The sequence below is a fragment of the Andrena cerasifolii genome, chromosome 3, assembly GCF_050908995.1.
Source record: "Andrena cerasifolii isolate SP2316 chromosome 3, iyAndCera1_principal, whole genome shotgun sequence".
In the NCBI taxonomy this organism is placed as follows: domain Eukaryota; kingdom Metazoa; phylum Arthropoda; class Insecta; order Hymenoptera; family Andrenidae; genus Andrena; species Andrena cerasifolii.
Genome location: NC_135120.1, coordinates 5,227,306 through 5,241,597, shown reverse-complemented (window position 1 = coordinate 5,241,597; position 14,292 = coordinate 5,227,306). Strand labels below are relative to the sequence as shown.

Genomic DNA, 14,292 nt, shown 5'->3' with positions numbered 1-14,292 from the left:
GGAGAATTTCTTTCTCTATTATATTTCAGAACGTATCACAAAACTCTTTTCAGGTCAATATCATGAAAAGATATAGAAATTGAACAACTGGTAATCAGTTAGGCTATATTTTATATTCGATAATTAAGTTGATTCAACCAATTATATGGTGCGAATGAAGCTATGGCACTCTCTGTATGATGTGCAATCTGCTCTAACGTTACATTAACAAGTGGGAAACTCAACAATATGAAATTTTATATTATTCAGGGTGAGTCAACAAAAACTAGCATCTAAAATGACTCGTTACATTTATTGATTTTAGCAAAAACTGTTTTATATGCAAGGTCATTGCGAGGTTTTCAAATGGCACCGCATATGTTTTTAGTACCTTTGTAGTAGTCGATAAGTAGATGAATTCAGTGACCTATAACAAAGTGACCTTGAGCTGCCTTCAACCTCCACAAGGCATACGAAAGCGTATTAAGGGGTCCACTCTGGTTAGCGCGCCGATAAATTCCGTGATTTTCAGGAATTTATTGCGAAGACATAGTAATGGAATAAAACTTTAATCTATTGATTAAACTACATTCCTACAATAAATAAAAAATATAAAAGTAATAAAATTATTGCTCTTAAAATGGTTTCGAAGGCGATTTTGATGACATGTTTAAAAATTCATGCCTCGCTCGTGCAGGTGATTTCAGCAGTTGGACTTATCCGAAGCCAAAAATACAAACAGATTCTTGATCACTATGACTGTCGCTATGGCCCGTACTAAAATAAATGATTTATCCTTAAAATTAACAAAATGGCGGGCAAAATTCAAGAATCAATGTATTTTGGCTGTTTTCTGTGCTATTTTTGATTTTAAAAGTAGGTTAGACTCAACAGAAATACTTGGTTGTAGTACCGGCCAGAGGCATAGGTGTGCAGAATAAGCAGTTCAATTTATAAAGCAATCGGTTCGATAGATTTTTAGATTTTACCTGCACCATGCGAAAAAATGACGTTTCGAGAAAAACGCGTTCAAAGTTTTCATCTATACAGGCCCAGCCTCTGCGCTCCCTACAAAAAGCCTATGTAGAAGGTAGAATAATTGGAATTTTTCAATGAAAATTTAACAGTACATTCTTGAGGACATGTACTTTCGAAAAATGTTAAAAAATTGATTTTTTCAAACCGTCTAACCAGAATGACCCCTTAAAAGAGCTGATAGGGAAATTACGCCTCGTACACTCCCAACCGTTGGTCACCGCTTGTAAAAATGTCCAGATACAAACGGCGATAACTTTGAAGACAAACATTAGAAATAAATGATATTTACTCTTGATAAAGTTCCATCTGGTTTCGAAGTTGAAGGTCAGCTCAAGGTCACTTTGTTATAAGTCACTGAATTTATCTTTTTATCGACTGCAACACAGCACTAACAAAACTGTGGTACCATTTAAAAAACTCGAGGTCGTCTCAGTATCGCAGAAAGTATAAGATATAAAAAATTTAAAATCTGTCTGTTCGACGAGCCCCACTAGATACAATATATTTCATATACATAAAACAATTTTTACTAAAATCAATTAATAAAAAATTATTTCAGGCGGCAGCTCTTATTGACTCACCTCGTATGTTTAAGACTTTGATATGTTTTTTTCAATTAACAACTGCGTGATGTATGTAAATATGCCATACTTATATCTTATAAATGATTCAGATTTTATTCATATATATGTATATAAAAAAAATAGTGCGCGATAAACACGATTACCGGTACATGTCCAGAGCAAGTTTCTATAGATCGTGTAATTTGACTTCGATGATAAAGGTTTGCGAACTTGCTTTCCAACGGAACGCATCACAACACTGGAAGTGCAGAACTGTGACTTTGGTATATGATGGCCCCTGTAAAATTGATTGCTGCAGCCAAAACAAAAACTGGCATCCAACGACCATGCGACGCAGTCACCAATTCGGCCGTCAATGGACCACATAAAATACCCGGAATAGTTGCCTAAATAAATATAGAATGGTTATTTTATAATCAGACCTATGAAAATGTATGAGGGTGATTCTAGAAATAGGATCAGACTATAGATTTTTTCTATGTGAAGATATAAAAACTGATAAACTTAATATTTCCCTAAGTATTGTGTTATTCATTTAGTTCTATCTGCCCACAACAATATTTCTTCAAAAGATGCTTATATGCCTCTATGAAATGCAACAGTATTAGTTTTTAAATAGTACCGCTTATCAAGTGCGAAATCGTTAACTGCACGCGACTCGGATTTGGCGACATGCAGTTAACGATTCCGTGGCGTGTTTCTCTTCTAAAAACTACTCGAGCTCAACGCACGGACAGGAGAAGCAGAGGGTGTGAACGAGGGAAACTGTACATCTTTCGGCTGCCTGCTCAAGAGAAAAATGATATTTCTATCATTTTTAAGGTCTAATTTTGTAAGGTTTTCTGATAAATATAAATTCAAACACAACGTTAATCGAAAGCAGTTCGAGTTACATAGCAATATACTATTGCGAGATGAGAAGAAGCAAGACTACCCACAAGCTGAAATGTCACAGGGGCAAGGGGAATCGCCCGCTCGCTCCACCTTATCTCCTCCAAGAAGTCCTACTTTTCGGTTCTTAGCGGCTGTCCATATCCGCGGATTGTTGCGATTGGTTTCGTTCGTGTTCTTCGTCAGGGGACGAACTGTGTTGGAGGGGATATGTTGACACGAGCGGGCGATTCCCCTTGCCCCTGTGACATTTCAGCTTGGTGGTAGTCTTGCTTCTTCTCATCTCGCAATAGTACATACTGTGCCCGGATGGAAAGAAGTCGGTTGAAATGTCACAGGGGCAAGAGGGGTTCTTCGTTCGCATTGGCTGCCGCCGCCCGTGTCCCGTTTGCTTACTTTGTATTCGCGTCGGCCATTAGGGATATACTATTCGGACTTGATATTCGGACCCTAGAGCAGTGATGCCAGAACCGTGGGTTTTTGCCCACGGGCGCTACCCCCATTCTACGACCAAGCGTACCCCCTCCTAGCGCCTGTACCACACCACTCAAACATACCCGTCCTTCTATCCGTGTGCCGTACGCGCTGCCTGGCCGGCGCTCTCCGCCAAGAATTCGCTTTACCGACATCGAAGCGCTTGGGTCACAAGCAAAAAGTCCAGAGTTCAAATCCCGGTGCGGATATTCTACTTATTTTCTTTAATTATTCTCTAATTTATCTTTCTATATTCTCAGGAGAATAAAGACTTGAAAACTGTTAATTTACAAAGCATTTTCGAAGCTTGATTTGCTGTTGAAGATGCGATTCTCTTTTGGCTTGTACCGCACCACTACAAACATACCCTTACTTTTAAAGATAAATTAGAGAATAATTAAAGAAAAAAAGTAGAATATCCGCACCGGGATTTGAACTCGGGACTTTTTGCTTGTGACCCAAGCGCTTCGATGTGGGTAAAACGAATTCTCGCCGGAGAGGGCCGACCAGGCAGCGCGTACGACACGCGGATAGAGGGACGTGTATGCTTGTGTGGTGCGGTACAGGCACTAGGAGGGGGTACGCTTGGTCGTAGAATGGAGGTACGCTTGGTCATAGAGTGGGGGTAGCGCCCGTGGGAGAAAACCCACGATTCTGGCATCACTGCCCTAGAGCAGCGCTGTCCAAGGTCGCTCCCGGGGGAGCTTGGGTTTCTCCCACTCTCGTCCGCGTTGTCAGGGATACCGCGCGACGCTAACCGCGAAGACGCTAGCCGAGCTAGCCCATCATGGCAGCCTTCTTACAAGGGAACACCGCGAGACCCGAACTCATCAATTGGAACGCAACTTTGTGGGTTTTTAGAGCGACTCAAAACAAGAGCAACGGTGTGTTTCATTTGGGCCCTATCGCCTTTTAAAGGGGTGAAAACTAACCTCAAAGTCGAATTGGCACTTCCACTTTTTCCGTATAACTCTCAAAGTACAACAGAGTGAAAAAAATATTTCAAACAAAAGTTTAATGGTGCAATAAACGCTACAAACTTGCGTTAACAAAATTTAGAAACGAGTTTTTTTCGTCAGTTTTATATTTTTTTTTAACTCTTTTCAAAAAATTTTTAACGGAAGTTTGTAGCGCTTATTGCACCATTAAACTTTTGTTTGGAACATTTTTTTCTGTCTGTTGTACTTTGAGAGTTATACGCGAAAAAGTGGAAGCGCCAATTTGACTTTGAGATTAGTTTTCACCACCTTAAAGCACGACAGGGCCCAAATGAAACACACCGTTGTTCTTGTTTTGAGTCACTCTAAAAACCCACAAAGTTGGGTTCCAATCGGTGAGTCCGGGTTCGCGGTGTTCCCTTCTTAGTGTCGCGTGGTCCCCTTGACAACGGAAGGCACGCTGTGCGAGAGAAAGATTCGAAGGGGAAGCAGGCGCGTGAGGGGCCCCTACGCTGGACAGCGCTGCCCTAGAATTTCTCGACCGACTTCTTTCCATTCGGGCACAGTACTTTACCGCCACAGTTTTCGTATGAATCATTCAAAATCGTTCAATTGAGTATATGTTTAAATTAAATTTTATCACGAAGATTTTCTTAATACATTTAAAGATTCTTCAGTGAAATAAAATAAAAATTATAGAATTTTTATGTTTTACACATGGAAGAGATGTTTTAAACATCGACTGCAGCTGGTCAAGAAGTCGCGGAAATAACTTGCGCGCATGCAACTAACAAGTCCTTTCTGTATTCTTTTTTCAAATAAATTAATATAGGAATCGAAAAGCATTTCATGAAGGATTCCATATTTCATGTCAGGATATTGCTTTAACACAAGTATTCAAATGACGTATCCGAAATAGTTTTTAATACGTTTTTCTGCTGCCTGCAATCTTCTTGAACTATTCACTACTTGCATTTGAACAATTACTCTTACTCTTTTCAATGATTTACTGAAAGAATTAGTTACTGAGTACATTTACTTCGAACAGTAAATTGTGATTTTGTTAAGTTTTTTTTTTCAATTTTCGAAACTATGTTGGCACCAATTTTATTCCCTATGTCTCATAAATATTGCGACTCGCAAATTTCTTAATCTTTTTAAAGATCTTTACCATATGTTTGGTAAGCAGATACTGAAACTTTTCTGACGACGAATCTTGGTAGATGACTGAAACTAGAAATAAGGACACGACCCCAAATTGTAAGCACGATATTCAGCAATCCTAAATTTAATATGACATTTTGGATACCTATTACAATAAAGTAATTTTCTAACGTAGAATATAAAGTACTTAGAGAAGTATTAATTTTTCAACGCCCATTAATAGTACATTATTACTTTTATATGCGCGATAATAAAAGCAAGAGAATTCATTAACCACTACAGAATTTCACTTTACTAATTGTCTAGCCCAGTGTCTAAAATCACCAGGGGTGTGCGGGTACCCGGCATTTCGGGCTGGGGACGGGCCGGAAACTTTCGGGCGGGATCGGGCGGGATCCCGATACTTTCGTATTGCTCCAGATCCCGAGACTCGATTCGAGCTACAAGCATGACCGCCATGAGCGGGCAATTTGATTTCAGGTCGGCTCGGCAAAACGCGGACGCAATCGGCTCGAAAGTCAGCTATTAAGAGGAGACCGAGACGGAAAGGATTATGTATATCATTTATATCAGTACCAGTGATAAGTTTTTACCTTTTTGTCTCCTGTTGAATCATAATTTGTATCTTATCTTATTATTCATTTACATATATATTTTCATTGCTACCGAATAGTTAAATAAATACCATATTCAAAACTTGGGAGGAAGACTATTTTCAGTTCGACAATATTTTAAAATCTTAATAAAATAATACTTTATTAAATGTATTATTTTATACGTCTTATTTAAGTACGTATATGGACATATCCAGTATTCACAGGCTAATTGGTAGCAATGAAAAGTCTTAATATATAAAGCAGAGAGCTTCTATATGTTTGTGTGTTTGTCTGTCGCCTAAAAACTTTCGAACGATAAATTCTGGGATCACGAAATGAGGCTTTGCTCATTATGCCTGACTAATCGAGATGAATATGACCATTTTCACAAAAGAAAAGTAAAAAAAAATGAATTTTTTTTATAAAATCATATTCTAAATTTCGGGCGAAGCCGGGTAGTAAAGCTAGCAAATGAATAATAAGATACAAATTATGATTCAACAAGAGACAGAAAGGTAAAAATTTATCACTGGTATTGATATAAATGATACATAATTCTTTCCATCTCGGTCTCCTGTTAATAGCTGGCTTTCGAGCCGATCGCGTCCTAGTTTTGCTGAGCCGACCTGAAATCAAATTGCTCGCTCATGGTGGTCATGCTTGTAGCCCGAATAGAGTCTCCGAATCTCGAGCAATATGAAAGTATCGGGACCCCGTCAGAAATTTTCCGACCCGTCCCGAGGGCCGGGGACCCAAGCCTCGGGACGATCCGCACACTTCTAAAGACCACCTTGGGGAGTATCGATGAAATTTAAGAAGCTTGAAACTTACGATAGTATTCGAAACCGCAAACGTGACTCCCGCATGATTAGGTGCTATGTCTGCATGATTACTAAGATGGCCAGCAGAATTGCACGCACAAAGGCCCATAGATATTGAAACAAAACTATAAAAAAAATAAAAATAGTTATCAGTTAGATTGTATTGTAACATTTAACTATAGTCGAATCAACGATAGAAGGCGCCTTGGGACCGGGGCCAGAAGTTGCGACGTTGCCGCTACTCCAGGCTCGCGATTGGTGCTTCCCCTACGCGGCTCCCTACGCCTTGGCCAATGACTTTCGACTACTTAGTTGTGGGCCTCATAGACATACATAGACGGAGCAGAAGCTGGGACTATCGGCGAGGGGAACGGTAGGCTTGGAGGGGAAAAGGCAGGGGTCAGATACAGGCACGTCGGGTTAGCTTCGGAAGCATTCGGCATGCATATCCACTCCGTTATCCGATTTGCCTGTATCGCTCCCCTTACCGCGAATCTTACACCCCCCTCAGCTTACGCTCCGTCTATATATGTCATTGGTGGGCCTAGAGTAATCGCTGTCCTCTTCCAGAGGGCGAACCCAACGTCCTTCCCATAGAGATTTGACAGAGTGTCGAATCTTATTGGCTATTGCGGCACGCACCATGCAGAATGAATGGCGGACAAGTCGAGGAATACAGGCTTGTAGGATTCTTATTCTATTTAACGTCATTCCCCTGCAAATCGATCACTTTTTGCACTCGATGTCAGAGATTTTGTTGAAAGTGAAATATTATATAGGAAGGGATTTCAGTCATCACTTTGCTGGTTTTGAATTTGTTCAATTTTTGCTTATTTTCGTGAAACCAAGCTGTACTTGTGAATTTTTATCTCGGAAACTCTTTATTGTATTGAATTCATTCTTTTTTCATTTTAATCTAGAAAGTGCGGACTATTCTAATACTCTTTTTTATATTGAAAAATTAATTTTGTGATTTTTAAAATTATAACCAGTTTTATTTCGCAAATTTTATGTATGAAATATTCTGCTTTCAAACATGGAATTTTGAAAATTAACGTCAGCATGAGCTGTCATTAACCGATGAAGAGTTTCATTAACCCACTCTTGACCCCGTTTCAGGTAAAAATCTTTTGCTCTGTCGACATTGTTTGTAGACTTTATTGAAATAATAAGCCCGTAATAACTGAGCAAGATACGACTATATAACTGCGGCTATAATTTTAATGGTGTTGTCCTAGAGTAATACTTTTAAGCCATGTTTAAAGGAATTAATTATTTTTAAGCCATGTTTAGAGAAACGAATTTCTGTCGGAAATGAAATGAAAAATAGTTTTACAATTTCGAAACTTTATTCTGAAAGATTAATTTTTCTTGATTAAAGAAAAAAAATTAATGCAATGCTGTTGATAGTTTTCGAGACAGAAATTCGTAAGTACAGCATCTTTTCACGAACATAGGCAGAAATTGCACAATTCAAAGTCCTATATTTTGTAACCAAGTTCAAAACCTGTTAAACAATAACTCAAACCTTTCCATAATTTCACGTGATTCACAAAATACATATTGCATTCTGATCAAAGTCTCTAAAAATGTGATCGATTTGGCATGGAATGACTTGTAGATGAAGGAATCTGTTTTATCGAGCCAGTGAGAGAGACACAGTTGCGCTTGAAGATAGAAAGAGACGTCGGATCTGCTACACAACGTGGCAACGTCGCACGAAATAAGGAGCAGGCATTGGGTCTCTCCCAGGGGGCTGCCACTCTCATTTGCGATTTTGGAACATAGTGATCCTTTAGGGAGTGATCGGAACAACGTGTATCGTCGCTGATTGGTTGCCGCGATTTTGGAGCAAAAGTGGAAGTAGACAGAGAAAGAAACTAAAAAAGAAAGGCAGAAATACTGATCGAAAGAGACAGAAATACTGACAGAAAGAGAGAGAGAGAAAAATACTGACAGAAAGAGAGCTGCGAGATGGCTGCGGTTATTAGGGATGGAGTGCAAAATCAATAACAGTGATTTATCACAGTGATCGTGATTTTTTTAACTTGAGTGAATTGTTTACTGTGGTCGTAATTCTTGACCTTGATTGAATTATTTTCTTATAAAACACTTCAATATAGCTTGTGTTACAGTCAAAGCGTGTTAATCCAGTGAATGTATAATAGTCAATGTATGCACGCATTGATTTGATTGGCTAAAGTATTCACATATACATTATACTTTTGAATTAAAGTGAAACAATATTCGTTAATTTAAATAGATCAAGAACGATTACGTTCGTTCAAAATATACAATTGAAATTCTATAAGCACAGTGAGGACTTGAGAATGTTTCAAGAAATTATAAATTGGGGGTATGTGACGCGTGCAAAGAGCAGTTACGCTTTACACCAATCAGATCACGTAAATCGCGAATCACTGTTCTGCCTGCACTAATCAGAAGCGAATCATCAAAATTACGGATCACTCTTCTATCTGCACCAATCAGAAGCGATCACGAAAATCACGGATCACTGTGAAAAATCACCGTGATTGGGAACCCACGTGATCGGATCACTCGTGATTCACAAATCACGGTTCTAGCCAACACTAGCAGTTATACCGATCACTCCCTAGAGGATCACTATTGGAACCGTGTTTCAACTGCCACCTAGGCAGTTCCAACTTTTTCCAACTAAAATTCAATATGGCCGTGATCGCGTGTTCATGATTTATCTGTAAAGCCTGGAACAGACAAATCAATCCTATCGAAAAATAAGTTTTATTAAATCAATTTGACAGTAACAGGTATGTATATAGTTGAATATATATTTTTAATGTAGTATATGTCGTGACATAGCTCTATAAAAAACATTATAATTTATAAAGATATTCTACATATACTACATTAAAAATATATATTCAACTATATACATACCTGTTACTGTCAAACTGATTTATAAAACCTATTTTTCGATACGATTGTTTGGAATTCGTAAGGGTACTAGCTCGCATCAATCAATCAATTCACAAATGCCATGCAATGCATATCAATGACGTACACAGTAAAGGTTGGAACAGACACGTCCAGTAATTTAGTCGAGTAGCGAGTAATTTAGTAATTTACCATTGTTTTATTAAACTACTCAACTAAATTTTAGTGTCCACACACGGTAAATTATTTGCTACTCGACTAAAACACTGGACGTGCTGAACCGTCATGAACACGTGATCACGGCCATATTGAATTTTAGTTCGAAAAAGTTGGAACTGCCTAGGTGGCAGTTGAAACACTGTTCCAAAATCGCAAATGAGAGTGCCAGCCCCCTGCTCCCGAGCCACACGCGTCGGCCTACGGGCCGCCCAGGCGCTTTCTACTTTCGTTAACCCCTCGGCCTACCGTTTAAATTCCGACCGCCGGCACCAACAAGCACCAACGGTGAGCCACGCATCGAGCCATTTCACGGTTCGGCTCAGCGTCCGAAGTTGTCAATGGCACACGTCTTAGCTCCGTTACGCAGTTGCAACAAAGGTCCCGGCAACTTGGCTAACGGGACTTATGCTGTGTAAATAAATGTGTATGCGGTCAGGAATAACTGAGATGAAAAAACATCGGCAAAACGTTCAGTCGTCGTCGAGGATTGCTCGCGAGGCGTGCCCTTGACCTTTGTTGTTTGCGTTTCGCCCGATCGACGTGCCACGAGTCTCACTCGATGTTGTAGGCCAAGGGGTTAATTCGACTATAGATAGTTGTTTGACGTAATATGTGAATTAAATATTAATACTAACATTACTGCAGCAAGTAAATTGTCCACGGCACAAAACGCTAATAAAAATGCACCTGGACCTACTAGGCCTATATTTGTCATTAATCTTCTTACAGATAAGACTGACCATCTTTTCTGTATAAGATTGTCTGCGCTGTGTCCAGCAACTGTAAAGAAAGATATATTTTTATCAATTGAGTTTCTAAAGAATTTTCGATCAGGCATAAGGTAAAGGTACCAGTATTTGAAAACTTTTCAGAAAAATGTGAAAAATAAGGTTTTTAGAAGTGCAACTATCTCTTTTTAACAGCGCGCCGCGGCTCCTAATACCCACAGTTCGCCACTTCTAAAAACCTTATTTTTCACGTTTTTCTGAGCAGTTGTCAACTACTGGTACCTTACCCTACTTGTAGCATCATTACGCACCAATACCAATGAGAGAATTCACAATGTATGGAAGTGCTGTCAAGCTAATACTTTCTAAATTAGCGGACAAATTTCTTGCCAAATAAGTTGGCAGCCATTGCATTATTATGTAATTACTCCAGTTCATTGCAAAATGTGCTATATACAACGCCCATAAAGGCCAATGCGAAATAAACTCAGTCCAACGCAAACTCCTGTTTTGCGTTCCCTTAAAATACAGCAGCATAGATTAATTATTAAGCTTTATTTCCGTACAGGACCGTTCCTAGCGGGAGTGCAGAAGGCGCCCCCGCACCTAAGCGCCCAAACTTAAGGGCGGCCGCAGGCCGTTTATTATACGTAAAGTTTTGACTAATAAGAATAATAATCAAAACTCTTTTGAGTGATAACTGTTTAAAATTATGCATATACAGTGGCGGACAAAAGAAAGATTACAACTTTTAAAATCACATAACTTTTTCAGAATAAGTCCAAACGACACGAGCTTTTTTTTTAGAAGCTAGAAGGATTAGTTTGCAACTTAGACGTGTTTCGTCGTTTTTAAAAAAATGCAATTAGTAAAGGTTGTATTTTAAACTTTTTTTAAGCCTGCAATGAAAATTAAAAAAAAAAAACCGTTTGTAGATTGTAGTAAGTTGTATACAAGCCTAAAATTTCATTAAAATCGGTTAACGTTGCTCTGAGCTATAGGCGCTTAAAGATCGCAGAATAAGGTCGAGAATCGCGGAAATTCCCGAAATCAGCGATTTTCGACCTGATTCTGCGATCTTTAAAGGTTTGTAGCTCAGAGCAACGTCAACCGATTTTAATGAAATTTTAGGCATGTATACAACTTACTTCAATCTACAAACGGGTTTGTTGAATTTTCATTACAGACTCAAAAAAAAAGTTTAAAATACAACCTTTACTATTTTTATTGCTATTCCGACCAATTGCATTTTTTTTCAAAACGACGAAACACGTCACTTAGCAAACTAATCCTTCTAGCTTTTCAAAAAGCACTCATGTCGTTTGGGCCTATTCTAAAAAAGTTATGCGATTTTAAAAGTTGTAAACTTTCTTTCGCCCTCTACTGTACAGACATAAAAGTAAACACTGCATATCAAATTCTTAATTAAAAAATGTTAAATTAATAAGGGCAGCAATATTGTTTTTGCACCTGGGTGGCCAAAACCCAGGAACGGCCCTGTATCCGTATCTACTTTTATTTACGAAAATGTGACTACCTTAGGTACAAATAAAGGAATTTCATCTTGAGAATTTGTCTCGTGATAAAGTATTAGCCACAAAAGTGTCCATACAATACCAATTGTTCCAAATAAGTAAAATCCTGTTTGCCACAGCAAATGTGGACACAGCTGAAAATATTTTCTTCAATTTAATTTCAAAACGATTAATAAAAAGAAACAAACCGCATTATGAAACAGATTAAGCTTACAACAGATGCAACTACTTGTCCAACTGAACCAGCGGCTACTAGGTATCCAAATGCCCTAGAACGTTCCTCTACAGGAACGCTGTGAGCAAACAAGTGGAAAATAACTGGTAGACCTAGAAACAATACATGGTTGAATTTGGATCCACCTCGTGTATATTAATTATATAGAATAAAGCTGCGGAGTTATATTCTCAATAATACTTTACCTAGACCTTCCCCGAGTCCTAGCACAACCCTACAAATTATAAGCAAAGGAACCGACTGCGCCAGGATCGGAGTTATGACCGTACTAATGGACCACAGTAAAACAGCTAACATTAGTACCGTTTTGCATCCAAAACGGCTTGCTGTATTTGCACCAATAATCTGATTTAAAGAACGAATGAAATAAGTGTGTTACGTATGGTATCATATACAGCAGTATGCCATTATTCTCTAGCAAAGAATGAATAATCCTTTAAATTAAAAGGGGAAGAGAAATTATAGGGCGCGACATGGTTGGGAGAAATGTAATTGCAGAATTATCCGTTTGTACCTGACTAGTGAAATATCCAAATGCGAAAGCTGAATGTATCCAGCCTTGCCAATGTAAGTTCCACTTAAATTCGTCAGTCATCGTAACAATCGCTATGGGCATTATAACGCGATCCGCCGCGTTTATGAAATTCGCGGCGGAGCACAATGCCACGATCCGCGAGGTACGCGGAAGCATTCTGAATTTCGGCATGTTCGGGCAACTTTGATCAGTCACATCGCACAATCGCTTCGGACGATTGTAACCTCAATTGACAACGTAGGTTAAGAAATTTACCAAAACACTGCGTCACGTGAAATCATATTAATGTTAATAGAGAACATTGTGGTTACTTGTTCAATATTTATAAATTGAAACAGTCTAATATAGTCATAAATTCAATAAAAATAAACAAAAAACCTGTTCATATCGTAGCTTAAAAAAATCCTACTAGATTCGACGTGTCAAATACCACGGTTACGCGATGGCGAAGGAATTTACCACCGCGGGAACGGTGGCGCTAGTGTGCATAACAAATATGGACGACGCAAGTATACCTTTTACCATGGACCTGAAGGACAGTGCATAAGCTAGGCTTATGAACGCGGGGATTGAAGCGAATGACGGAAGGGGAATCGACCTCTTCCAGCCGCTTTTTGAGGGACGACTGGTGGTGCCATCTGTGCCATACCGTGGAAAATGTCTTCTGGCAAAACATTTTAAATTTGATTATTCGTGTGTTAAATGCCGTGGAAGTCACTTGTGACAGGCAGTGTTCTTCAAAATGCAGCTCGGCATTTTTGGGGTCGATTATCACCTAAATACTAATAATTTATTTACATTTCTATACTAATTTTTAACCTTCAAATACAATACTTTTACTATTTTACTAGAAAATTTAATATTACTTACGTAATTTCGAAAGTATCCCAAATAATAAGACAATTATATAAATACACTACACGCATGCGAGTTACTTTGCAATGCTTTTACACTGTTTTGCACAGTTTTCCACGATGGCGTCACAAGGATGTACCAATGAAGGATGCTATTTCTAAAACTTATACTCGGCTGTAGAGGACACCACCAGTCGTCCCTCACATCGCAGCCCCTTCCGTCTTTCGCTGTAACCCCCGGAATTTGGCACTGTCCTTCAGGTTCATGCCTTTTACTATACTATAGGCTAGGTAAGTATCTTTTTGCGCGGAGCGCTCGCGCCGTCTCTCGGATTTTTTTTTTTAAATATTGGGAGTTTACGGGCGGCAACTGTTTAAGATTCAAACGTGAAATATGCTTTTTGTAATTTGTTGTTTAACGGGTTGTACGTGGTGACGGGTATAATATAAATATATATAAAGTAAAAGCTGAGGTAATTACGTATTGTTTAAAATTAAAACTATTATAAATAAGTACACTGTAAACATTACATAGGGTTTTCCAATTTCTGTACAATTGTTTTATTATGTACTAGCTATAATAAACCCTATTATTTCAGTCAGGACTATGTGCACATTCTAATACACAGAAATTAAGAGTTTTTAGTGGACGTTATACCTAAATTTGAAACATTTTATTACGAATATTTTATAAAGTAATTGCCATCGCCTTGTTGCGTGGCCGTTCAGTGAATTTCGTACGGTGTTTGTCCTTTAAGGGCGATATTCTCAGTCGCTACTTATTC

At 38.7% G+C, this 14,292-nt stretch overlaps 2 protein-coding genes across 3 annotated transcripts in view; one reads left to right on the top strand and one right to left on the bottom strand.

The window, feature by feature from the left end:
- Nucleotides 1-14,292, top strand: part of Cpr28 (cuticular protein 28) — a 181,653-nt gene that overhangs the window by 32,418 nt on the left and 134,943 nt on the right. The gene's annotated exons all lie outside the window — the stretch shown is intronic.
- Nucleotides 1,669-13,091, bottom strand: LOC143367017 (uncharacterized). Of its 2 annotated transcripts, none has more exons than XM_076808610.1 (8): nucleotides 12,633-13,091; nucleotides 12,304-12,463; nucleotides 12,098-12,210; nucleotides 11,886-12,017; nucleotides 10,660-10,867; nucleotides 10,256-10,400; nucleotides 6,496-6,610; nucleotides 1,669-1,987 (listed from the first exon to the last, which is right to left on the bottom strand). In XM_076808610.1, exons 1-8 carry the CDS (start codon nucleotides 12,822-12,824, stop codon nucleotides 1,832-1,834), a joined length of 1,221 nt encoding a protein of 406 aa, XP_076664725.1. In that variant the 5' UTR covers nucleotides 12,825-13,091; the 3' UTR covers nucleotides 1,669-1,831. The 2 variants fall into 2 exon arrangements, with proteins under 2 accessions (XP_076664725.1, XP_076664726.1); XM_076808611.1 differs by having other exon boundaries at nucleotides 12,304-12,552; nucleotides 12,633-12,739.

Excerpts from the sequence above, each read along its gene's own strand:
- LOC143367017 (XM_076808610.1), bottom strand. The coding sequence starts at position 12,824 with ATGCCGAAATTCAGAATGCTTCCGCGTACCTCGCGGATCGTGGCATTG. Across the intron at positions 12,018-12,097 it reads GACAAGTAGTTGCATCTGTT|CTGTGTCCACATTTGCTGTG; the intron begins GTAAGCTTAATC and ends AAATATTTTCAG. Across the intron at positions 6,611-10,255 it reads AATTTACTTGCTGCAGTAAT|TTTTGTTTCAATATCTATGG; the intron begins GTTAGTATTAAT and ends TTTTTTTTATAG.